This window comes from Ochotona curzoniae, unplaced genomic scaffold (genome assembly GCF_017591425.1).
Source record: "Ochotona curzoniae isolate NIBS_2020 unplaced genomic scaffold, NIBS_Ocur_1.0 contig_883, whole genome shotgun sequence".
NCBI classification, from domain to species: Eukaryota; Metazoa; Chordata; class Mammalia; order Lagomorpha; family Ochotonidae; genus Ochotona; species Ochotona curzoniae.
The window spans coordinates 18,118,133-18,143,642 of NW_024466599.1; the positions used below are offsets into that span (position 1 = coordinate 18,118,133).

General features: G+C 54.7%; 3 protein-coding genes across 5 annotated transcripts in view; 1 reads left to right on the plus strand and 2 right to left on the minus strand.

Moving 5' to 3' along the window:
• The window catches only part of OTOF (otoferlin), a 75,751-nt gene extending 73,274 nt beyond the window's left edge, over positions 1 to 2,477 (minus strand). For 2 of the 3 annotated variants that reach the window (XM_040993951.1, XM_040993950.1), the window contains exon 1: positions 2,217 to 2,295. In XM_040993951.1, coding sequence (XP_040849885.1) covers positions 2,217 to 2,295 — 79 coding nt within the window. Of the gene's footprint in view, positions 1 to 2,216 lie in introns of all 3 variants that reach the window. The other variant, XM_040993949.1, reaches the window with a different exon arrangement.
• Positions 2,478 to 5,850: 3,373 nt separating this feature from the next.
• On the plus strand, positions 5,851 to 19,142 carry FAM166C (family with sequence similarity 166 member C). The gene is made up of 4 exons (XM_040992758.1): positions 5,851 to 5,924; positions 16,535 to 16,796; positions 17,560 to 17,672; positions 18,998 to 19,142. Exons 1-4 carry the CDS (start codon positions 5,851 to 5,853, stop codon positions 19,140 to 19,142), a joined length of 594 nt encoding a protein of 197 aa, XP_040848692.1.
• A 1,662-nt stretch (positions 19,143 to 20,804) lies between these two features.
• The window catches only part of CIB4 (calcium and integrin binding family member 4), a 54,044-nt gene continuing 49,338 nt past the window's right edge, over positions 20,805 to 25,510 (minus strand). Inside the window, exons 5-7 of the mRNA XM_040993964.1 lie at positions 22,670 to 22,779; positions 22,087 to 22,175; positions 20,805 to 20,835 (exon numbers count right to left, since the gene is read on the minus strand). Of these exons, the coding sequence (XP_040849898.1) occupies positions 20,805 to 20,835; positions 22,087 to 22,175; positions 22,670 to 22,779 (230 nt within the window). The remainder of the gene's footprint in view (positions 20,836 to 22,086; positions 22,176 to 22,669; positions 22,780 to 25,510) is intronic.

Below are 25,510 nucleotides of genomic sequence, written 5' to 3' on the forward strand. Positions count from 1 at the left end.
GAGACCTTGAATAAGTTCAAGATCATGGTCACTGGATGGGGAGAGCGACCGGCTGCTGTACTGCTCTAACTGTGCTTGTGTATGCTTAGGATCTTTTACTATAAAAAGTTACAATATAGACCAATGAAGCTCAGAGCTGGGGGCTGGGAGCAAGGGGAGAGATGTGACCATGAAAGGCTGTGAGAACTGCAGTGGGGACAATGGTCCCTTGGCTCTGGAGTACAGGGTGGAAGTCACAGCTGAAGGCTGTGGCAGCAGAGATGACATGAACAGGTATTCCCACTATGGGATGTACACACCTCCCCAGAGCAGAGAGAGCCAGGGGAGGTCTGAGGACTCCCATGTGGGTTCTCAGCTGCCCTGCATGGCAGGAAGTGGGGACATCACCCACCTGGGGCCTTGGATCCAGAAGATTCCAGATACATGTCCTCATTGTTACACAGAGGAAGGACACCTCCATTGCATCTAACCTGGAGTCAGGTAGTCTGGGCAGCCACCAGCAGACTCAGAATCTTGGCTATATTCCCAGCCACTGCCCTTGTCTTTCAGGTCCCTCTGGCCTGAGGTCCTGTCAGTCCCTTATCCAAAACAGCTGCACCATCTCTATCTCCACTCACTGCTCCTATACCTGCCCATCCAACATCCAGCACAATCAACTTCCTCCATCCCTAGGAACCAGGCTGATTCCTGCCACCTAAACACTGGCATCTATTTTTCCTTCCTTCAGAGTATTTACTCTGACATTGGCAGTTCTGTGTGTCAGCAGATGCTGTGGAAAATTCTGGAATGTGCTGGGGTCCTTCTGACTTGCTGTTGGTGCTGGTCTCCTGGGGAGCACCTGTAACTGTCTGCCGCTGAATGCCACAGGTACTCTGCTGACGATGTTGTTTCTAGAGATCCTTATGTCCTCTAGTCCTGCTGCCAGGACCTCTGGCCCCGGCACCTCCCACAAACACTTGAAGTGGATTTCTCCACTCAGTGAGGGTCCAGGTGGTTGGCATGCTAACTCCTGTTGGGCGCACCTAGGATAGAGGGCCAGCCTCTGTGCTCCAAATCTAGAGGGATGTTATGCAGACACAGGGGCTCCCCTACAGCAGCTGTAGGACTAAGCAACTGGCATGAGCTCCTTTAAGCTGAGACACCATGTCTTGGCCCCTTTGCCAATGTCACGAGGGTCTGTGTACACCTGAACTTGGCCTAGCTGCAATAGTACGCGAGCTGCCTGGTGAGCACAGAGCCATACTCGAAGCAGGGAAAGGTGTGCTTGTCTGTTCTAAAGCTGGTACAGGATAGCAGGTGCATCCACAACTCCGGGGTGCTGTGGAGGAAACAGTCACTGGGCTGGGGTGGGAAGGAGCCCGCCCCTCCTGTCTGCCTTCTTCTAGTCGACAGAAAGTCTGCTGTCATGTCCACTTTGCCTCTCTGTGCCCACCATGGACAGCTCTGGCCTCTCTGCCTTTGTGATGCAGGTCCCCTTTCCCCAGCCTTGGGCACTCTGTCCTCTGCCTACCAGGTCCTCATCTTCTCATTCCTGCTATTCCACAGGTTTCAGGAAACTCTTGCCTCCTCCCAGAAGCCCTTCCTGATTGTCAGCCTCCAGCCTGGGACCAGGTGCTGCCTTGGGGGTTTGCATGCTATCCCCCATCTTCTCTAAAGCACACACACACACACACACACACACACACACACACACACACACACGCACACACGGCCCTCTCACTTCTCTGCCCACTGGTCCTCTTGGCCCAGGAGATGTGGGCTCCCAGTGGCTTCCTTCCCCCAGCCCTGGTACAACAGGACTCAGGATTGAGAGGATCAGGAGAGCGTGGACACAGGAGAGTCAGGGTTCCCGCCCCCACAGAGGTTAGTAAGAAGCCAACAGTATGCTCTGCTGCTAGGCTCAAACTTCCCAAGCTGTCCTGACCTCAGGCAACCCTAGACATCCAGGTCCAGCCCCCATCCCACTCCATACCCCAAAGGGGCCAACCTGGAGGTGGGAGAGAGAGCTCCAGAAGGCTCTGCCACACACTGGCACACTAGTGATCATAAGGGGAAACCCCAAAGTACAGGGGACCCTGATACTTGGGAAAATTCCCTCATCTCCCCAGCTCCTGCAAGAACTTCTCCATCCAGCCTCCCTCCAACCCTGCTTCCTACCAGCCTGCCCCAAACCCCACCAGCCTCCGGAGCGGAGTGTGGGCTAGGTGACCCCCTACCTCGGAAAGTCACTTTTGCGATCCGGTCGCTCTTGCCCCGTAGCTCCGAGACTGTCTTGAGGTGAATGAACAGGGCCATGCTGGCTGTGAAGAGCCTGGCACTGCCAGGGAGGGAACGGCTGGGAAGAGCAGAGCTGGTGGAGCAGCACACACGCCTGCCTCTTCTGCCAGCCGCAGCAGCCACCTCCTCCTGCACCCCTGCAACGCTGCCCACAGAGACCTAGGCAACCGAGGGAGCTGCTCCTTCCAGCAACGACGCACAGAGCCTCCAGCCCCGCCAGCTCCCGCCCCTCCAAGTTGTCAGCCCAACGTTGTGTGTGTGTGTGTGTGTGTGTGTGTGTGTGTGTGTGTGTGTGTGTGTTGTGCACCAGCGTGCAGTCTGGGAGCACAGAGACCGAGCTGGATTCATTATTCAGCAGCTCCCAGATAAAGCCCTGTCCAGCTTCAGGTGTCTTCTCCCAGCTCCTGGAGCAGAGGCTCCTGCCCAGCTTTCAGCCTGATTCGACAAGCTCTGTCTGCAAGAGTGGGCAGGTGGAGGTGGATGTGAGCACACGTGGGGTGGGCAAGGGGCTGGGGCATCCGCCACCTTGGGGATCAGAGACTTCATAATTGGTGTCCACAGACTGTCACATTAGTGTTTGGCTGTGTGTGTGTGTGTGTGTGTGTGTGTGTGTGAGAGAGAGAGAGAGAGAGAGAGAGAGAGAGAAAGAGAGAGAGAGAGAGAGAGACCCATGTCACTTGCTGTACAGTCAGGTTGGTCACCAAGCTCTGGCCACCTGGACAGGCCATATACATAGAAATCCTAACCCTGGGTCTCCCAGCTGGAAAGCCAGCACCTGCCAGGCAATGTCAGGTATCTGCCAGACAGCTGGCCTGTGAGACATTGTTGTACAAGAAGGATGGAATGTGTTTGTCCCACCTCTGTCCACACTCTGAAACTGTGCCCCCAAGAGGGTGCTCCCTGGGCTCCCTGCCCTCAGGAGGCCCAAAGGAGTCCATGCATGTCCTGAGTGCTAGGCCTTGCAGCCAGCACAGGCTGATGCTCTACCAGGTGCAGAACGTCAGGATCCAGGACTCTAACCTGGAGAGAGATATGAGGGGAGGTGCTGTGAGCAACTGCAGGGGCAGGAGGACCACGGGAACGTGCCTCTCCCTTCTCTAGCAGCACATCCCAGGAGGGCCTCAGAGGGAGAATGGCCTGGAAGGAAAGGAATCCTGGGAATTGGGACTCCAACCCAGGGACACCTGTGTGTCCTGGCTCCTGCCGTTCACTCTTGATGGAATGTCTATCAGCCCACCTCTGCCCGCTGGCCTGGGTTCGGCTCCTGTTGCAGCCTCTGCACCTGCTTCTTGGCTGGTCATGGTCTGCCCAGTGCTTCCCCCACCCCTCTTGTGGGTGCCAGGGCATCCTGGGACTGTCCATGACCTCTCCCCACTGCTGCCCCGGGGCACTCCTAAGGCACATCATCTTTGCTGCGTTGTACATGGTGGGATATCCAGTGAATGTTGGCGGATGAGGGGCTGAGCTTGGGGAGCCTGTTTGGACGTAGGCTGAAGGCTGAGAAAGAGAAATGTGGGGTTTTCACAGCATGGCGGCCAGGGGCTGTTCCCTGAGCACGGCAGTCTAGGGACCCCAGGGACACCACAAGAGTCAGCACCTTCCTTCTAGGGCTTCCTTGCCACGTCACCTGGTTCTTCTCTGTTTTCCTTCCTTTTCCTTCTCCCTTGTTTTGTCTCCAATTCCAATTTACCCTTCTCAGAACCTGCTACAGGGCCAATATTGGCAGGCTAAGCCTGTGACGTTGGCATTCCATATGAATGCCAGCTTGAACTCCAGCTGCTCCACTTCTGATCCAGCTAATGCACCTGGGAAAAGCAGCTCAAGTTCTTGGGCTCCTGCACCCACGTGGGAGACCCAGATGGCATGCCAGGCTCCTGGCTTTAGTCTGGCCCAGCTCATGCTGTTGCAGCCATTTGAGAAGGGAATCAGCAAATGGAAGAGCTTCCTCTTTTTTTTGTCCTTTTACTTCTCCCTCTAACTTGGCCTTTTTAATAAATAGATAAATAAATATATTTTTAAAAAGAATGCTTTAGAATATTGTATCTATTGAATACAAGTGAACTTAACAAACATGTTCAATAAATTAAACATTTTTTTAAATTTAAAAAAGTGAAAGAGAAAAAAATATGTTCAATGTTTCTCCTAAAAAAACCCTTAGTTCCCGAGCATCTTCCATCAGCAGGTGGTTTGTGTTCAAGGCTTGGAGGCAGTTGTTAGGAAGATTTTATCGCCTTCAGCCCCTGCATCTCTCTGTGGAGGGTGTCATGCATTTGGGGGACATTTTGACCTCCTGGGGAATCTGTGTTTCTGGGGCAAGCATCCAGGCGAGGGGTGATATATTGGGGACCTGCTTATAATAAGACCATGAAGGCTTCCCAGTCACCTGACCCGCCCCGAAATCCAACCCGGGTCTCTCATTCTGAAATTTCCTTTTTCCTGTCTGTCACCTGTTTGGACAACTTTATTTTATACTCCAGAAATTCAGAAAGCTTGTGGAAAAGATTGAATTAAAAGGTAAATTAATTTCGGTGCAAACATTCTGAAACTCATGTGTGTACCTAGTTTCCCAGAATGGAACCCACGAAGGAACCAATGTCACACATGGCTGCTGAACTTCCAGCTAGGCTATTGGCCTAGACGCCTGCAGAAGTGACAGACGGAGCCCAGTCTAGGCAGACACACCCAGAGACTGCTGTTGGGCAGCAGGGGGGCACTTCCCAACAACAGGAGGCAGGGCTCTTATTAACAAGGTCAGTGGATGCTTTTCCTACTGCAGTCAGGCCCCCCGGGAGAACCCAGAAGCAAATCTGCCTGCACGCGGCGGGCAGGGCAGATGCGCCTTTGCCTGGGCTTGCAACCCCCTTACCTGTGGCTCCCCCTTCCCCCCACCCTGCCTCCAGCAGGCCTCACGGGGTCTTCTGTCTTGTACCCCCGCCGGCTGTCTCCTTTCCACTGTTAGCTGTCAGGGAAAGTCTCGGGAGAATTCTAGCGGTAGCAGCAACAGCCGCCTGTGAACTCATTAGCGTTCCTTTTTTCCCAGCTGCCTTTACACAGTCCAGTCGTGAAATCCACGCTTGCCCCTGTCTGACCTCTCCTTGTTGCAGAGTTGCAGTACCGGGACGTGGGTAGGCAGGGACAGGGTCGCTGTCACAAAGCATGAAGCATCTTCGATGCTGTCTCCATGCTGTCACCCCCAGTACTAGGCCTCAGCAGCCCGGGTTAGGGCTTGGAGCAGGCTCTGGGCACACTCTCCAGTCTGTCACTCTCTCCGCCAGGTTCCACACCTGGGTATCTTGAGCTGGTAAAGCAGCACACGGGACAAACCCCACGGGGTCTCTGGGTCCCACATCTGAGGAGCAGGACCACAAACAGTTTCGACCACTGTGCAAGCCAGAGGTGGCTGCGCGAGGGCCAGCACATGGGGACAGCACGACTTGGGATCCACCCCCACCCCCCACCCCGGGAGGCCACAGCGATGACCCCACGGCCCGACCCTGTTGCCAGGTGCTTGGTTGCCGGGTGATCCGCTGGGCTGTTTACGGTCAGGCAAGACCTGCGCCTGCTGCTCCCACCATGGCCTCTCGCAGTGCGGGCACCCTGCTGACCGAATTCAATGCTGCCTACGTGCCCCCTGGTCTCATGCCCGGGTAAGGTCGCCGCCGTGCCCAGGGCCCTGCTTGACCTAGGCCGTCCGAGCCCCAGGACATGCCGCCTGCGTCCAGCTTGCTGAAGCTCCAGCCTCTGTCGCTGGAACTCAAGCAGCCGCTCCTTGGGGACACATCTGTCCCTGGCGTGGTGCCCCTCACTAGGGGGTGCACAAGCAGCCGGTGTGGGGAAGGGGGTGCTGCAGATTGGGGGGAAATCTCCTGATTTCTCTGTGTCCTGGTGAGTTATGAAACTCTCATGTACTGGGTCGGGGTCAGGGGAGCGGAAGGGGCTTTGGGTTTGCACCGGTCAGGTTCGGGTACAGAGCAGGCTCTTCCGGTGCAGGTGCACCTACAGGGCTGGGCATGCTGGCAAGTCGCATGCTCCTTGGCAAAAGGGGTGCAGGGAGGCGAGCAGGTGGGAGCGTCCTCTTGCCATCATTTTGTGGGTAGCCCTCTTGTTGGTCTCACTTCTCACAAAATGCCCACTTTGCAACTTACCCTTGCCACCATAGCTACCTTGCTTGCTTAGGAGTTTTCAAATGCAGGTGGCAAACCCCAGGAATGTCCAAGGCAGGCAGGCCTGTTCTCACCCATTCTTTGCCCCCTCTCTCCTGAAATCAGCTGTTCCTGCTCTCAGCTGCCTCTTAGGGTTTGTGTGTGTGTGGGGGGGGGGGCGGTCCTCCTCTCTGCCACTGATCCACCTGTTGAGTAGGGAGCTTCGCAAACCACGGGTCAGCCCGGGAACTCATGGCTGTTTTGAAAGGCTGCTTGGCAGAGCTGGGGAAAATGCAGCCTCTCTCCCACAAAACTGAATGGATTACAAGATGAAGGGAAAACCTTGTGCTGTGTTTTCTTCCGAGTAGGGTTGCTGGGACTCAGACCAGGAAAGGCATGGAGGGGTGATAATACTGAACCCATTTCTGGAGCCAGTACAGGGAATGGGGGGCTAGTGTTCCAGCCAGCCCTTTGTGGACAGGACCCTTCTCTGACCTGGGACACCCTAAAAACAGCTGAGGTTCCCTCCAGCCAAAGCTGATTTACCAGGTCACAGTCATTTCTGGAAGCCTGACCAGGTGTGTTAGAAAAGGTGGCTGAGGCTTTGCCTGTAATTCTTGGCTTTGCCTTGGCGCTGACTTGGAAAGGTGGCAGGTGTTATGATGATGCTGGTGAAAAAGGCAGGGGTACGAAGGAGTGGTCAGATCCACCTTTGCAGCAGGGCGGTGGTGTCGGCGCAGCTCTCGGATGCTGAGGGTTAAGTTTGGTTTTTATCCTTGAAGTTTTCCCGAAGTGTCCCACAGGTGGTGTTTGGATTCTCTTCTCTCACCTGACCATTTGCATCCTAAGGTGTGTGGCCTGGGAGGGGCTGCTGCAAACCCTGCCCTGCCATCCAGCCCCACTTGCTGTCTGTAAAGGACCGGGCTTGTGGTGGTTAGAAGCGGCCAGCAGGCTGCGCTATGATTGATTTAGATATGAGAATGGCAGGTGGATCATAAATGAGGAGGCTTCCTGCCTGGCCTGGGCAAGTAGGAGCCTCTGAGCCTGCGTCCGCTGCTCTTTCATCTGGATCTTCCTGGAGGTGGGTTGGAAGAGGGGTAGTGCAGGAATGTGCTCTCCTTAAACATTCCCAGCAACCAGGAGCGAGTGTCTTTTTTTTTTTTTAATGCTCGCTCCCTCATTGGCAATTTTATCATCTTCACTGAAGAATCCCAGACTCCCTACCACATTCAGATAATTATTTTTTAAGTGTTAATCTCTGGGTGTTCAGCACAGTCTCTTCTGATCCTTCACATCACCCCATGTGGCAGAGATTTGTGTGAGACCAGCCTCTTCCTGTCCCTGTGGTCACTGTAGTCCAGGATGGGTGGCAGGGGGCCACACTTGCCTGAACCCCAGAGCTGGGCAGGTACCAGGGCCCTGATGTCTTGGGGAAAAAGCCCTGTGCACCCCAGCTCTGTGCCCGGCCCTTGACAACCTGTTTAAATTTGTACAGTGACTGGAGTAAAGAATGAGCACTTACTCAGGGCCCTGTAGGTTACTGAGTCAAGTTATTGTGCTGTCAGCACTCCCTTCCATGCTCTCCCCCACCCCCCAGCTCCAGGAATTATCCCAAAGCCTCAATGGCCCTCTCACACATCCTCCTTCCCATTCAGCCTGGACAGAATGGGACCATTAAGAGCTGGTTGTCAGCCAGCCTGCCTGGGTTTGCAGCCTGACTCCGTCACCATCTTGCCCAGCATCTTGGTCCTTATCTTCTCTATAACTCCCTTCCTTGGTCTTTGGGATGGAGATGAGCAGGTGCAAGGTGGTCAACACGTGCAGTTCCTGGCACATGACCATCATCAGCTATCACCATTGTGACATCCCTGAAGCTTGACGCCAGCCAAAGAGATGGCGAGGGTGCCAGTCATCCTCTCTGGGGGTGCCTGCCCTGAGAGCCATCCTGCAGTGAGTAGGGCACTCTTGGGTCAGAGTTTCCAAGGCTGGAAGGCTTTTGAAAGGAGTCTGGCTCCAGGGAGCATCTGTCTCTGGCTGGCCGACAGGTTGGGTCTTGCTCTCTGCCTCTCTCTACTCTTCCCTAGGCTCTCACTGCAAACACACATCTGGCCACCCAGCATGCTTAGCCTGCTGCTGACCCTGGTGTCCCCAACTCCTGGTCACTGGGAGTGAGGCAGGAGGGCATGGGCCCAGCCCCTACTCCCATCACCTCATCTGGCAGTTTGGTCCACCAATGCTACTGGCCTGGGCTCCAATGAGTGCATCTCACCCTTGCCATCATCAGGACAGTGTGGGGCAGGGGTGTCCCACAGAGAGTGTCCCTGTGTGACAGGTGCACATACCCGGTGTTGTGCTGTTGCATGTTTAACAACCAGCTCCTCTGCGGGAGGAAAGTGCCATACGTCTAGCATCGCTGCCATATGTGTACACAGCAGGCACAAGTCATCCTGAGCATACACAACAGAAAAAGGTAGGAAGATCATTAGGGAGGGGTGAGTGCCCACATGGGTGGCAGAGCCCAACTTCCTGAGCCATTCCTCCTGCCTCTCAGGGTACTGGTTGAAGTCTGGAGTCACAAGTGGAAGCATGCCTCCAACCCAGACACTCTGATGGGGAAGCAGGTGTCTTAACCAGCATTGAAAGCTCCACAATTAATTTTTTCACTCTGGCTGGTTTAATAGACTTGACAGGTTCCTGACCATGCAGCAGCTGTCTGGCTCTTCTCTTGAGGCTTGTTCTAGCCAGAGCGAGTCACCCATCTGTAATACAGTGCTGTGTGTGCACCTGCAGCTTCCATCGGCCTGTGGTCTCACCTGTTGGGGGAAGACAGGTGTGGGAGGCTTGTGTGTCCTGCGTGGACACTTGAGTCAATGCTGGCCATCAAGCCCCTTTCCCTGTTGTACTTGGAGGGACTGAGGTTGAGCCTCAGCTTCAGAAGTTTTTAACCCTTCCAGGTGCATCCAGCTTATCTGGGCATCTCTGTGGGGGCCTTTGCCACACAGAGGCTCTTGTTAAAGTGGCAAGCCTTGGCTTGTTTTCTAAGTATTTAAAGAAGGGACTCCCAATGTGGGCCTTGCTACCTGTGCCAGCCTCCATGGCAGTCTGTTCCCAGATTGAGGGATCTGACTGGGGCCTGGCAATCAGCAGCCTTCCACCAGTTCTCATCTGAGACAGAGGAGCAGGTGTATCCCCAAGTAGAGAAGTGAGAAAGTCAAAAGTCCCTGCTGGCCCTGCCACCTCCAGACCCTGACCCTGGAGGCAGCCCTGAACGCTGTGCTCCAGGAGGCATGTGGGGGGTCAACTGGGGGTCTTAGCTAGAGCAGAGTTTTCCCTTCCTGTGGGGTCACAACCCATTGCTGCTCCCTCACCCTTTCCAGGGTCCTCTGTTCCGAACACTAGCCCCTGCCCATCTCTTCCCTGGAACTCCCTTTTTAGCAGCTCAAGGGAGCTGGGCCTTTTAGATAGGCAGCTGATGCCTCTCTAATACCTTAAAGAAGTGGGGAGCCACAGAGAACCAGGATTCAGGGGTCCCTGGAGCCCTAAAGAGAAACCAGGCCTTAGAAATTGCTCCTGGCCCAAGCTTAGCAAATATAGGGCACCTGCTGGAATGCAGTCACCAGGGGCTTGCTGTTGGGGAAGAAAGACTACAAGTGCAGCTGTAGAATGGCATCTGCAAGGTGCAAGAGCTGTGCGCTGCAGGGGCTGGGCAGGTTCTCTAGGCTAAGTCAGAAGAGATCTGAGGCCCAGAAGATGTTCCAAATGGATTTGGACTTCAGGAAAGGAGAGAAGTATTGGGGGAGATGGGGAGACAGGGCGGGTGGCCACAGAGAGGGATCTGGGGGCGGTGGCGGGACGCTTCAGGCAGAAACAGCTCTTGGAACAGCAGACAGATCCTGTGGCTCAAATGGCAATGCCAGGATAGGAAAGCATCAATGACTTCCTGGCGGGGGGTCCCGAGCAGTTGGCCCAGTTTGTTCCTCATGTGGTGGGCAATGGGGTGTCCTGGCAGGCTTTTGCTGGGGGAAAGGATCTCATCTGTATCATCCTTGGGGAGCTCTGGAGGAGGTGGTGCACTGTGGACTGGGAACAGTAACAAGTTAATTAGCTCATTAGTTGCCTGTGGGATCCCCAATGGCGTGCGGTAATTAATTCTGATAGCAGCCCAGAGGCTGGCTGGTGCTGGTAGGGCACTGGAAAGCAGTGCACTCTGGGCATACCCTGGCCCCAAGCGGGCATCAGGAACCACCTGTGATCAGACTCTGGTTGGCTTAGCTTTGGCCTTCACCCTGTGGATTCTAGACTTGATGGGAGGGACATGAGGGGGAGGCTGTGCAGCCCAAAAGCAGATGCCTCCTTTGAGACTGCTCTATGCCACCCTACAAACCCACCAGCCTTACTCTTCCAGCTTGGCTGGCCGCCAGCAGGGCTCCACAGGAGCTGCACAGGTCAAGGTTCTCTAAGGTGCATGCACTTGACTTAGCTTGCTAAGTATGCCTGCTGAATGCAAAATCATGTGACCATGTAGCTGGGAGTATGCATGTGTGTGCATGCACACACACGCACACACACACCTCTGAGGAAATTGGACAGAGTTCTCCAGGCTCAGAGGCTTAGGAGGAGGACTTCTATCCTATTGGGATGCAAATATCTTGGCATTCAGAGAGGGAGGAGAAGCAGGGAGCAGAGGAGTGTGGCAGAGAGCCTGGGGGTGGCTGAGAAAATCACCATGCCGTATCACCAGTATTGCTCTAGCTGCTTTCTGCAGAGAAGCCAGCACTGTGGGCGGGAAGCTCTCTGCCTGTCAGTCCTGCCCGTGGCAGCCAAGCCCCACTTGTTGTTTGTTTTTTTTTTAATATTTATTTATTTGAAGGGAAGGGTTCGATCAGAGTTAGATCAAAGTAGAGGTGGGGATCTTTCATCCACTGATTCACTCCCCAAATTGTCAGCAAGAGCTGGGGCTGGCAGGCCAAAGTCAGGAGCCTGGAGCTCCATCCAGATCTTCTGTGTTAGTGACAGGGTTGCAGACACTTGGGTCATCTTTCCTTACTTCCCCAGGTGCTTTAGTAGGGAGCTGGATTGGAATTGGAGCAGCTGGGACTAGAGCCATTGCCCATAGGGGATGCCAGTGTCACAGGTTGGCTTACCCTGCTGTGCCACAACATTGACCCCAGCCTGGCCCTTCTTCAAATAATGCCCGAGGACTTCCCCCTCCTTCAGTGCACATGGTAACACTTGGTAGGTGCCAGGCACTGAGGAGCAACAGAGTGGGCAAAGGGTGGTAAGCCTGGCAATAAGCACAGAGACCAGAAACAAGTGTGCTGGTGGGGAGGCACACAGAGTGCTGGCTGTATGAGGTACATTCCTCAGTGGCCAGCAGAGGAGACAAGGAACTGGGGGTCCCATCCAGACCCATCTCTTCCGGCTGCTATACTCTGGGACATTCTGTAAGCTTCACTCATCCTTGAAGCTCCGCCCACCCCTTCTGGTTGGAATGGGCCTCCCTCCTTCTTATATACGACAGCCCTAGAGCCTGCACCATGGTCTGACTTGGGCAGGATCTGGCCGTGCCCATGCAGGTGCCAGTGTGGCACTCAGCAACTTCCAAGTGGGCTGGGCTTGGCCATGGTGTCCACAAATGCCTTGATGCCACCTGACCTGCTGTTTAGAAAATGTCCAGTGTCCTAAGAAGAATATAATAAAGCACGCAGATCTCTAACTCAGGAATTAGGGGAGCTCAGCATCTGGTGACAGCTTCACCTTGGGCTTCTCTATGTTATATTCAGATCAAAGATGAGGCCAAAGGCTGGGTGGATAGGAAGACAGAAGTCATTTCACAGAACGACAGGCATACTGGGGAATGCATTTGGCCTAGTGGCTGAGCCGCTGGCTGGGCCCTGTCCCCTCCCCACCAAATCAGAGCACCTGCCTCCAGCTCTCATAGCTGCCTGCTCACAGGCATTTTCACGAGGTGGGTTAGTGAATGATGGCTTAACTGGTTGGGTCCCTGACATCCACAGGGGAGAACTGGTTAGATGTCTTGGCTTCAGCGTGGCCAAGCCTCAGCTGTAGGGGTCATTCTCTGTCTGCCCCACCCCATCTCTCTCTTTTTTACTCTCACTGCTCAAAGAAGTTTGCTAAGGGCTTGGTACAGTAGCCCAGCGGCTAAATCCTCACCTTGCATTCAGCGTCTCATACCAATGCATGTCCCGGCAGCTCTGCTTCTTGTCCAGCTCCCTGCTCGTAGCCTGAGAGGGCAGTGGAGGATGGCCCAGGGCCTTGGGACCCTGCACCCACATGAGAGACCTGGAAGCTCCTGGTTTTGGATAGGCTCAGCTCCAGCTTTGCAGTCACTTGGGGAATGAACCAGTGGATGGAAAAATTCTTTCCCTGTCTCTCCTTCTTTCTGTAAATCTGACTTTCCAATAAAAATAAGAAGCACGTTTAAAAATGAATGTGCTACAGTAGGATATATTATATTTTTATTTCAAAATGAAAGCATAAAGTTTAATTTTACTAGAATCCAACTGAAAAGAAATAGAAACACAATGGAAAAATAGATTTTAGATATATGTCAGTTAATCATATTAGTTTGTAAGAATTCCATGTAAAGAAGAGAGTGAGAAGGAAAAAGGGAGTTGGGGGAAGGAGAAAAAGGAGCGATGAGAGAGAGCAAGAGGTGGGGGAGGAGGGAGAGAGAGATGGAGAGAGAGGTGGGGGAGAGAGATGGAGAGAGAGGTGGGGGAGAGAGATGGAGAGAGAGGTGGGGGAGAGAGATGGAGAGAGAGGTGGGGGAGAGAGATGGAGAGAGGCAAGTGAGTTGCGTTTGCAACCTGTTTGGGGTTGAGGTGCCAGGAGCTGGCTGCTGTAAGGAGACTCTTGGCTACACGCGCCCCCATCTACACCCACCCCCTGATTCGGGTGCTTAAATTCCCTTCATTCTGACAGGTTTTTATAACATTGATGTTCTATTCTGCAGTTCACATCCACCTGGCTGCTATTCCCGGCTCTGTCTGAAATAGCCCGGAGCGCCCCACGCGTCACACTCAAGTAGCCCCACCTTGCAGGGCTGCTTTTGCTCTCTCCGATCACCTCTTGGTTGGTTCTGTCACCAAGCTCTCCCCCTCCAAGGAGAGCTGTGAGGGTCTCTGACTTTAGTCCTGACCCTATTCCTGAAGATAGAGTGTGGAGACAGACCCTGAGGCAGCCCCGAGTCACTTGATGCTGCTGCTGTGGCCAGGCAGGCTGCCTGAACCTCCTGGGGCTTCACTGAGCATGCTCCAGCATCAGGAGAGGGCCTGTGAGTGAGAGAAGGGGAGACTCATACTCCTCCATGGAGGGGGTGCTTTGGGGGGTGTATTGGGGTTCCCTAGAGCACCATCACTGGTCTTTAGGTCCAACTGTAAATGTCATCCAGGATATTGACATGGTGATCATGTGTCATTCCCTTTTTTAAAAAAAAAAAATTGCTTTTTTGAGAGGAAAAGCAACAGACGGATCTTCTATCTGGTGGTTCACTCTCTACATGTGTCAAACAGCCAAGGCTAGGCTAAGTGGAAGCCAGGAGCCAGGTGCTCCATCCAAGTCTCATGTGTAGGTACAGGGTCATCTTTCACTACTTTCCCAGGTGCAAAGCCAGGAAGTTAGATTGGAACTGGAGCAGCTGAGACCAGAACTGGCCCTCCCATAGGAGATGCCAGTATCCCAAGTGGTGGTATAACCCACAATGCCACAACACCTAGTCTGCATCCTTTATTTTGTTAAGTAAACAACTTCCCATCCATGATTCCCGTACCAGATCCATTACTGAGATCCAGGGGTGCAGCCATGAATAAAATGTGGCCAAACTCTACTCCCCTACAAAGCTTGCTGTGTAGGAAGGTGAGATGGCAGCAGAGACGTGGCTAAGAGCGGGGGCTCTGGGGTGCCTGGGGGAACAGGACCCCATAGCCCTTGTAGAGCTGATGGTTCTTAAAAGAGTGTGACCCTGGGCTGATCTTGAAGGACTATTCAGTATCTGGGAGGCAAAGACCAGGGGCTAGAGGATGTTGGGGTTTATGGGTTGGACATCCTAATGGGAGAAGAAACAGGAAAGGAAGAGAACGGGCATCACTTCTAGAGACCCACAGTGGTTCTTTGGGCCGGGGTGCAGGTCAGCCGATGAGGCTGGAAGGGTAGCCAGGGCCAGACCTCGGTGGCTGCGATGCCAAGTGATGTTAACCAGCATTTCCTTGCTGTGCTGGAGGACCTAAGGAGACCAACTTGGTAAAAATGAAAGGCTCATTTAGTTCAGTTTCAGAAGTTCAAGTCCAAAATGGGGTAATCCCATGTGCTTGGCTCCTGGGTGAGAGCAGGAGATGGGAGTGATGATGGAGAGAGAACTCAGGAGGTCAAAAGAGAATGACCTTCTGAGGGTGCATCCCCAAGGACTAAGGACCTCCCACCTGTACCTCCCTGGGAACACGCAAGCTCATATTCCAGCCATAGATGCACTCAGGACATGCCTATAGGTGTGTGTAGTCCACAGGAGGAAGGGAGGTAGCCACTGAGGCCACAGTCTGGGTAGCTGGTGGTTGTGCCTGAGCTCTGACAGTGCAAGAGGGGCTGCAGGGTTCAGGACATGAGGAAGATGGACACCAGGCAGGATGCTCTTGTGAGGCCACTGGGGAATGGGATCCTGCCTGAGGCCACAGAAGCTACCACAAGTGAAGTAGCACAAGCACAGTAATGTTAGCACTAAGTAGTGTAAGTGAAGTGGGAGGGAGAGCTCCAGGCGTGCTTTGGTGATGGTTCCAGCAGGTCCAGATGCTGCTCTTTGGGGAAAGCCTCAAGGGATCCTGGCAGGGAAGAGGGATCATGCTGGAGAGAGGAGGGCCATCAGAAGTGTAGACAAAAACTGAAGGATGGTGAGAATGTGGGTGATAAAAACAAGCCTGGCTTTTCTCTGCTGGACCTGGAGTGGTATGGGGTGCCCACCAGGTTCGAAGGATTTCAGAGTCCATATTGGAAGTCAGAGGATGGGAGTGAAGGGGGTGCCTGGGGCCACCACCTTCGTGTTTGCTGGAAGTCTGCTGCCCATGTCCTTGGGGTGCTGCTGCCACCCTCTTTGCTTTGCCAAAACCAGTCTCAGGCTATCTCCCAGCAAATCCCTTTAGACCATGGGCAGGTGGTGTCGCTGGGATCTCCACTCACCCACCTCCCAGGGCCTCCCTGGTGCTCACTGGGGGTGGCAGCCGGCCTAAGGCTCTCTGGTCTAAGGCTCTCTGAGGCTGTGGTGTGGGGATCGGCCCCAGCTTTGGCTGTGACAGGTCTGACACTGGTCCCCCTTCATCTTTTCCTTCTCAGTCTCTCTCTGCTCTTTAATGAGATGGCCACAGGGCTGGGGGTGGGGAGGAGGGAAGGACTGTCTTCGGATCAGGGCCTGCCCAGATGTCCTGGCATCTAAAGATGGCCATCTGGGCAGACTTCTGTGTGTGTGGCGGGAAACTTCTATTTGCACCTGCTCAATATATCTTTCATATTTTTTTCTTTATTTTTGACATTCTTTACATAGTTAATCAGGGCAAAAAGGTTCAAGGGCCTATAGGAAAGTGGGTAAGACTATTATTTCCACATTGTCTTTGTCACTTATCGGGCTAGAGGAGAAGGTAAAGGGAGACGCCCCACCCAGTCTCCCACCCACCCCAGGTCCCGGATGTGGGGCATGCTCCGAGGGTCTTGCTCAAGTGGTTTTGATAGTTCAACAGTTACGTGTTGCTGCCAATCTTGCCATTCCAAGCACGATGAGGTTGCTGAAGAATCCACTGATAGTCCATCATAGAGTCTTCGTTTGCCCAATTTTTCACTGTCAACATATAGCTGAGGTAGTTGACTGACTTGTTCTGTCCTCTGTCTTTTCATGGTTAGGGTTCTGAGTCCAGCAGTTCGATTGGGGTGCTCAGTATATCTTGGGAAGCTGGCCGAGGCCAGGGAAGCCGCAGGACCCCACTGACACGGTGGATTGTTACGGCATCTCTCAGAAGCCACCCTAGAGTCTCTGGCTGATGTGTGGTGTCCTCCCCGTACACTCCCCCTGCCATGGCCTCGTCACCCTCCCCCTCCTCTCCACACTCTCCCAGGTACCAAGGTCACGTTCCCTCTGTGGCCTTCTCCTTTGGCTCCTCCTATGGGGCTGCCACCCTCAAGTACTTCCAGGACCAACGCTTTGCAGCCATGGCGAAGGGCCAGGCTCTGTTCAACCGCAGCAGCCACTTCCCCACTATCTTCTCCTCCGATCCTGGCCTGGTGCTCGTCCCCAGCCGGGCACGCCGACTGGCGCCCATCTACACGCGCTTCAACCTGGATGCCAGCCGCTCTGCCAAGCTTGCCCATTTCTACCAGGTGAATGGCCTCTGCTGTGAGGAGTAGGGGTGCCAGCCAGGGTGTGTGTGTGTGTGTGTGTGTGTGTGTGTGTGTGTGTGTGTGTCAGGGGGACACCTTGTACCCTACAGAACCCCTAAACCAGTGGGAAACAGGCAAGGGCCCAGGCCCATACCTCCCTGATCTGTCCCCATCCCCACGTCATGGCTTACTCCCAGTGCTGCTAGAGCAGGGTGCCAGGGGGCCTTGGGATTGTTACTGTCACTGTCTGCTCCTAGAGTTTCTGGAGGACCCCATGCACCTTGTGCCTGAGTAGAAGACCGCACTGATGCCCCTTAACTAAGGCTGGGGACAGGGCAGGGTTGATGGCATTGGGCTCAGAGGGACTGTGGGACCATCTCAGCGGGGCTGTGATTGTCCTTTACCGAGAACTTGCCTTAACCAGGAGGGAGGGTGAGAGAGGGACAGACAAATCTGGGTCAAGCTCACACTGTGCCAGTTGCATGGGGGCTGCGTGGACCCCACTGAGCTGGGTTCCCATGCTGAGCTTGGAGGTCTCAGGCTCCGATGCAAAGTTGGCATGGCAGGTGTCATCAGAAGAAGGGCTGAGGCTCCCAGAGGACACCCAGCTGGCTAGTGATGGTCAGGGACCCAGCAACTGTGGGGACCCACGCTGAGGCTCAACATGGGGCTAGATACCCTCCTGCCCATCTGGGCACAGCTGAGCCCCAGATCGCAGCTCTTTCAGGTCCCATGTGTTGTCTCTCCTTCGGCCGAGCTGTAGCTGGCACAGCAACACCGGAATTACTATCGAGACAAGACGGGCATGCTGCCCCGGGTGCCCTACTTCGTGCTGCCTGTGAAGGAACAAGACCTCTACCCCATCCCCACTGACTTGTAAGTATCAACCTTCCCAGCGCCTGTGCTGCCCCGGGACATCTGCCTGCCTGAACACCTGGACTGAGAGCCTGCAATGCACCAGGGGCAGGAGCCTGGGTTCCATAAGGGAGGGGCCAGAAAGAGTGCCCCTCGTGTCCTGGCAGGTGTAGCGCACAGCTACCCCATACACACAGTCCCTGGGAGCAGCAAGGAACTGCTGCCCTCTAGTGAATATGTCAGGTACTACATGGGGCAGGGAGCCAGGGGCTCAGCACCACCCATGGACAATGCTTGGCCAGGAGTAAGTATCCTGAAAGTCCGACTGTCCACTCTAGATAGGACAGCACCTCATACTCCACCCTCCCACATGATTTTCTATGGGAGATACTCTTAGAGCAGGCCAGCTCTGTCCTGCTGTAGCCTGGCCCAGGAAGCTAGGAGGGCTTCCCAGAGCGCAGTTCTCCCTCCCCCGGCCATCCAACCTTCTCCCACCCCAGGGGTAGTTGTCAGGTCAATGGACAGGTCTAGGGTTTCCAGAGTTCCACATGGACCCCTTGCTTTCCCCAAGGGTCCAGAGCCTCAACCATTTCCGTGCCCTTTACAAATTTGTCAGGAAAGGGATTTCACTGTCTGGGCTCATTCGGTAAAGAGAAACTGCTGCTTGCTGATGGCCTGGGGGGCCAGTGCTGGGGTCCGGCTGCTGGAGGCCAGATTTGGGAGGGACTCTGTGTCTCTTCCAAGACTCTCTGGCCCATCCGCACTGCTTGGTGTGGCCAGGAGCCAGTCTGTCCCTAGAGACAGGGTGAGTCTGTCTTGGGACGGGTCTATGCTTGAGACCACTCTGGCCTGAATATGCGCCTCCTGGAACCTTGAGGAGCCTGGGAAACTTTAGTCTTTCCCTTTTGAAATTGTCTGCAGCCTACGCAGCTGCTGAGCATTTCACAAGGGGCTAACCAGGTGGTTGGAGGTAGGAGGGTCATTGGCTCACCGTGTGGCCTGGGGCAGGTCCCGCTCATTCTGGGGTGCCATCTCCAGCCCCATGAGCAATACCATATCATCATCATCATTACTGTCACCACCATGGCCATCTAACGTCATTGTCATGAGTATCACCATCTCTGTCATCATCATTCAACACCATGTCATCATCCTCATTGCCATCATCATCACTGTCATCACCACCATCACTGTCATCATGATCTCATTTTCACCATCATCGCCATCGTCATAATCATCATTACTGTCCCCGACATCATTGTCATCATCACCATCTCCATTATCGTCCTCATTGTCATCAGTATCATCACCATGGCTTAGTTCTGGCTCTGATCCTCACCCTCCAGGCCTCCTCTGAGCCCGAAGGACAAATGGCACCTTTTGAGACTCTCCCCGGAGAACCTGAAGACCACCCAGGCCTTCCCCTCAGGGAAGAGGGTCTCCCCGCAGGAGCGACAGACGCGAGATTGCTACTTTGAATTCAGAGCATGAGGCCCAGTGCCTGATGCCAGACAGCCAGGCCTTGATCGGGTTGGTTGACTTGGAATAAAGCCATTGGCCATGAGAGCCCCCTGTGTCTCATGTGTGGCCCCAGCAGCATAGTAGCTTAATTAAGGGCCTGTGCCAAGTTCAGCCCAAGGGATTCCAGCCAATGAAAAGCAATGTGCAGACACCCCTTATTTCCCCCAAGGAGAAGCTGTTAGAAGCAAGTGATGGATGTTGCCCGAGTCCTAGTGGTGGCCCACTCCGGTACAGAGACTTCCTGTCCACTCCTGCTTGCATCACAGAGGAAGACCAATGACCCGGATCTGAGACTGAGGGCAACGTGGCCCCAGAACAATTGCCCTGGGTGTGAGATGGGAAGGCATTCCCATGGGAGCTCCATGTTGCCTTGCTGGCTCCCCATGGTAACCTGCAAGGGGTCTTACTTTTCCCACACATCTGGTAATGTTATTGAGGCTCAGACATGTGGAGGAAGCTGCCAGCAGCTGGAAAGTGACAGCCAGGGTTGGAACCCAAGTCTTTCTGACACCCATGCCCACTTCTGCTACTGTTCACCTGGCCTGTGGCCCAAGGAGATACACAACCCTTGGGACACTGAGGAACCCTGCAGAGGAGTGGGGCCTGGGAGGAGCAGCTGCACCCTGCCTTCTGCCCAGTCTCGGGCGTGGGCAGGTTCATGTGGTACCCAGCCCCTGGAGTGGGGGATATTTCTAGAAGGGGAATGAGAGGGAATGATCTCAGAAATTAGATGCTCAAACTGGGTGACTGAGAGGATGTCCTCTGACCAGGCTGCAGCTTGCCACCTGCTGAGAGGCTCCGGGGAAAGGAGTAGGATGTGGGCGATGGCCCCTCGGTGGACAGGGGCTGGGCTGGAGCCCTTGAGCTAGGTACGCCTCAAGCCACAGGCCTTCTCCAACATCCCAACGCCCCCTAATTGGGTCCAGGGAATGCTATCCTTGCCTCTGAGTTGGGGAGTCAGGATGGAGAGCTGGGGAGCCCAGGCAAGGAGCTCTTGAGGGTAAAAGAGCCACTTGTAGATGGTGCTTGGTTTTGTCCCAGGACAGGGCAGAGATGCCCCTCATCTGGGCATCTGGACACCTGAAGGTGGGGGCTTCTCCCATATCCCAGTGTCCCCGACCCTGTGAACCCTGAAGAGCCTCCATGATGTCTAACTTTATTCCAGGTCATGGCCAAAGAGCTGAACAAATCAATCTGGGAGCTGCTAAAGTGCAGGCTTCTCCCAGGGGCCTCGGGGCCTAGAGGGACCCAGATGGGCCCAGGTGCTGCCTTCCTCGGCCAAGGACAGGAAAACCAGGTGCCAACTGGAATGGCTGCCATCCAAATGTGTATCTCTGGGGTTGGGTGATGGGGGTGTTGATATTTTCTCGGAAACTCTCCTGCCCGGCCTGGGCTTGAGATCTGAAGCCAGTCTAGTTAACTCAGCTGCACCAACTGGCAGACTCAGTCCCTAGCACAAGCAGTCGGCGCAGGGCTGAAGGCTGATGGAGCAGCTTCTGCTTTTGTTTCTTTAATAAATAATATCCAGAGACGGAGGGAGGCTCGGGGACAAAGGTTTCACCCTTCACAACCGAGGCTCCAGTGTCCCAGACGTCACATCCCTCAAGGTGGCTCGGGTCATTGGTGGCCCTGTCAGCATCCCCAGCAGTGGATCCGGAAGGAGCTGGAAGGAGGAACACTGTGAGCTGTTGGGGAGCCTTCGATGCCAAGGGGATCCCTAGCTGCCAGCCTGTGCCCTGGTGATGCACTTGTCGCAGCCAGATCTTGGCTGTCCCAAACTATCCCAGACCTACTCTCAGCCTCTTAGCATCCCCGGGGTGCAGAGGGCCTCTGCAGAATCAATGTCAGAAAATGTGTGTGTGTGTGTGTGTGTGTGTGTGTGTGTGTGTGTGTGTGTGTGTGTGTGGAGGGGGTGCGTTTCACAGGGGAACCTGGGCTGTGCTGGGCTGCCATGGGAGACACAGGATCACCCTTGGCTGGGGTTGTTCCTTGTACAGCAGCCACGTGGGAGCGAAAGCCTACCCTCCACCCAGTGGAAGAGGGGTGGACATTGACCCCTGCCAGGCAGGCATGCTCTCTCTGGGCAGTGGGAGCCAGAGCTGCTAGACCTTGTCAGGAGTCACTCAAGATCACCCAGAACCCAGGAAGCCTACACTTGGCCTAACACAGATGGCTGGGAAACAGCAGGAAGCTGAGTGCAGAGGAGAGCTAGGGTAAGAGGTGGGATGCTGGTGCAGAGCATGGCCTGCCCTGTGCTGCTGTCACAGCTGGGCTTGGTGAGGCCACCCAGGTGGATACACTCACTTGCTGGTTCTCCAGAAGACCCCTTGGGCTGCGATGTCTGGGCAGAATAAGACCCTGGAGCAGAGGCTGCAGGTCCCCAGCCAGGAGTGCCCCAGGTCCAGCAGGGCTATCTTCTCTGGCTGAGCACTACCTCCAAGGGGAATGGGAGGGGCCCCCAAAGACTAAGGCTGCTCAGAGGCTCCCCCTGCCCTGGGACAGGCGAGAACATCAATTACTCAGGATATTTGGCCAGGATGATCCTTTTCTGCTGTGGGAGCAGAACTGACCGCTGTTTGCCCTGTGACCTCCAGCATCCACCGTGTGGATCCGCAGCTCCCAGAAGTTCCCCATGGAGCCTAGTGGGTGCTGGCCATCCCATCCTGACCAAGCCTGGTCCCCTGGCCTCCTCTCTGGCTTAGAAGCTGCCAGGGTCCCCTCATTCCTTAGCGGTTCCAGTTTTGCTGACTCTGAATCTGTGGAGTCTCCCTCTGCCCTCCTCCCCTCCCCCCTCTCATCCTTTCTCCCTCTCCCCCCACAGGCAGTTCACAAATTCCTTGGGAGGACTAGAGGCCCCACAGGCTGATGGGTAACCAGGGCCCTTTCTGTCCCTCCCCCACCCAGAACCCCTTACTTCATGAAGTCTGGAGACTTGGCCATGGCGTGCTCAAACTCAGAGAAGGATAGCATGTTGTCGTTGTCCAGATCTGACTCCTTCAGGACCTGGTTGGGGGCAGGGAGACCCAGGGCAGCCTGGTGCCAGACAGTGCGGAGGGGGTATGCGGCCACAAGACACACGCCTGGACTTATCCCGGGGTCCCTCCGCCAGAGTTAGGATTTTGGGCACTAAGTCCTGGACCCCTCGGGCTGACGCTAACTTCCCGGAGGATTCTCTGTGGCTCTGCCAGCACACGTGGCAGTGAGAGCAGAGGTATAATACCACTTGGCAATTCTCCTGGCCCAGGTGGGGGCTCTGCCAGGCAAGGCCCAGTCAGGCTGGACCAATGGGCAGGGAGGACATAACTGCTGTGTGGAATCCCAGGAAGGGTTTTATAAGAAGGATGGAAAATTGAAGGTGGGCTTTGCCTCCTGCCATGTGCCCATTTCTTGGGAGTGCTTGGTGGTGCTGCCACCCAAGGATGTGTGCCCAGACACCAGCAGGTCATTCACTTCATGCTGGGCCCTACCTAGGGGGAAGCGGGGTGCACGGTACATACGTGGTGCGTGAGGTCGATCAGCAGGTCCTCAGATACATCAGCACTGTTGAGCAGGCGCAGTATGATCCTCTGCAGGTCTTCCTCGTCGATGAAACCATTCTCATTGAAATCTGCGGAGATTGGCCAGGGCTCTTGCTTTGAAGTGAATTGGCATGGATGGGGGTGCACAGGAAGAATCCAGGGAGAGTCCTGGGGGGCCCTGGCCCAGGCTCCTGTGAGCTTCTGGAAGACCCCTGTGGGGTCTACCTGACTCAGGTGGAGCTAGAACCTGGGACTCGGAGGATCCCAAGTAGGCTTGAGGGGTGGTGCTGTGGGTGGAGCACACGTGGTAGTTCCAGGGCCAGCTATAGGCAGCTGTGGTGCCAAGTAGCATGGTGAGAATGGCAGTGATCATAGCCATGTAAGTCTTGACCAGCTTCCTGGTCGATCTTTCATTGGTTTTAATTTTATCAAAAGCAAAGCAAGGCACTGTGGTGTTGTGTGGTGTGGCTGTTCCATCAGGCCATGGAGAGGCAGGGGTATTCAGGCTCAGGTGTTTTGACTCCTGAGCTCGCATCAGGCACTGTGTTCTGGGAATCTGCTCTCAGGGCTGGGAAGGAGGCGGAGGAGCCAGGCAGGTGGAGAGCAGCAGGTGCCACACACACACACACACACACACACACACACACACACACACACACACACACACACACACACACACACACACACACACACACACACACACACACACACACACACACACACACACACACACACACACACACACACACACACACACACACACCCCCCCCCCCCCCCCCCCAGACCCTGCTGCTGTCCTCATGTAGGCTTGCATCTCTCCAGTACTCATCTTAGAAGCCCCAGTGACTAGGGAGGGAGCTGTCCAGGGCTGACCACGCTTAGTGGGTCCAAGTTGCTTTGCTTCTCCATCTGCTGCCACAGCCCAGGTGCCCCTCGCCTCCAGGACAAAGCCCTTTTCCTAGCTGTGCCACCGAGCGTATGAGCTCCCTCCTGACCATGGTCAGACCAAGGATCTCTGCCTTCAAGTCAGAAAATGCTGCCGTTGCATGCATCTCCCAAGAGAATTAGGCTGCCAGGGTCTCCTGACCCCTGACCTATAGACACACTACAGAAAGGGGTCTCACCTGAAGTACTGCTACCCCCCAAGCAGGGGATGTCCCCTTTCATTCCCTGGGCCTCCCAGAGATGCCTGAAATGTACTGTGTCCTCCATGGGGGTGGGGCACATCACTGGGCCAGGCTCCCAGTGCCTAGCTGTGCCAGGCTAGTTCCTGCTGCCAGGAGTCCCTGACCCTGGTGGAGAGAAGACCACTGAATACCAAACAGGTTGACCCACCCAGGGCCACATGGGCTTGAGGGTGCAAAGAAGGCTTCCTAGAGGCAGTGGCTTTGGGAGGCACCTGAAGGGCCTGGACCTGCAGAGGTGGTGTGATAGGAGGGACTGGATTATTGAGGATGGTGGCAGGAAACACACTCTTAAGTATTTAGTGGGTGCCCTCTGTGAAGGGTACAGAGGGGTCTGGAGGGAGAAGAGTTGGAGGTTAAGTCTGGAGGGGCTGCTGAGCCACGCAGGAAGGGGCAGTGGGCCTCACGTTTCCTGTAACCTCCCCTAGGGTGCCCCTCACTGCCCCCGAGCCTTGTTGGTGGCTGGTAATGATCCCCATTCCCCACAGACACACAGACGTGCCAGGCAATGGGCTGGCTGCTCTGTGTTGTGCTTTTAATCCTCACAGCAAAAGTGAAGAAGCTGAGATTAAAGACCCATGCTTGGGGCTGGCACTGTGGCACAGTGGGTGATTGCTGGGGTCCGTGATGGATGTGGAAGACAGGAAGGTGTGAAGAGTATCGTTCCTTTGCAGGCAAGGCCGCAAGGAATGTCCCGCTGTGTGGCAAGGCCCGGTGGATGTCTCTACAACACCTGAGTGCAGCTCTGCCTCCCTTTGCATGGACACCGGACAACCCCATTGAGATTTCTGTAATCTATTTAGGCATTGTCTGCCTCTGCGGAGTTACTGTTAAATATCAATGGGAGCTTAGAAGCTGATATTGCTGTTGCCGTTTTTTTAGCCAAAAAGCTGTTATTGCTGTTCCGGCTGCATCCTGTGGCAATATGCTAATCAAGGGTGCTAACCCCCTCTTTTGATCCTATGCTAATCAAGGGTGTTCTGTCTTCAGTGTAGTGGGAATCTGTTCTTTCCCTCTTTCTTTGATCTTTTAGGTCCCTCCTGTGAAGCCCTTCCTTCCTTGACTGTCTCAAGACCAAGCTGTAGAGTAATTGTGGTAGGAATGTATTAGTGATTGATATGCACCATCTATTGAGAACTTTTTCCTAGCCAGGCGCCAGGTGCCAGGCACCAGGTGGTTAACATCCTAGCCTTAGGTGAAACAAATGGCAGTTATCTTTAGAAACACCCACTTGACCATGACGTAAAAAGTCTGAGCCAGAGTTTGACTGATTTTGTATAAATAAAGCGGACAGCTTTTGTGCTTCGTCCATTATGATGATGAAGTCCTAGTGGTCCGTCTCTTTCTTTCTTTGCGCCTCATCCACGCACCCTTCGCGAGTTCCGAACTCAGCTGGGGCTGGACTCTGGCAGATGATGCCACTGCCTGCAGCACCAGTAATCCACAGGGGCACCAGTTCGAGTCCCAGCTGCTCCATTTCCCATCTAGTTCCCTGTTAATGAGCCTGGGAAAGCATTGGAAGATGGCCCAAGCTTGGTTCCTGCCATCTGCATGTCAGAGACCTGGAAGGGGTTCTTGGCTTATAGCTTCTACATGGCCCAGTCCTGGCCATTGTGGCCATTTGGGGATTGTATCA

What these genes read in the sequence shown, in the direction of transcription:
- FAM166C (XM_040992758.1), top strand. Translation starts at nt 5,851, where the DNA reads ATGGCCTCTCGCAGTGCGGGCACCCTGCTGACCGAATTCAATGCTGCC. An exon ending in CCCCCTGGTCTCATGCCCGG is followed by an intron (nt 5,925 to 16,534) that starts GTAAGGTCGCCG and finishes ACACTCTCCCAG; the next exon opens with GTACCAAGGTCACGTTCCCT. An exon ending in AGCTTGCCCATTTCTACCAG is followed by an intron (nt 16,797 to 17,559) that starts GTGAATGGCCTC and finishes GCCGAGCTGTAG; the next exon opens with CTGGCACAGCAACACCGGAA.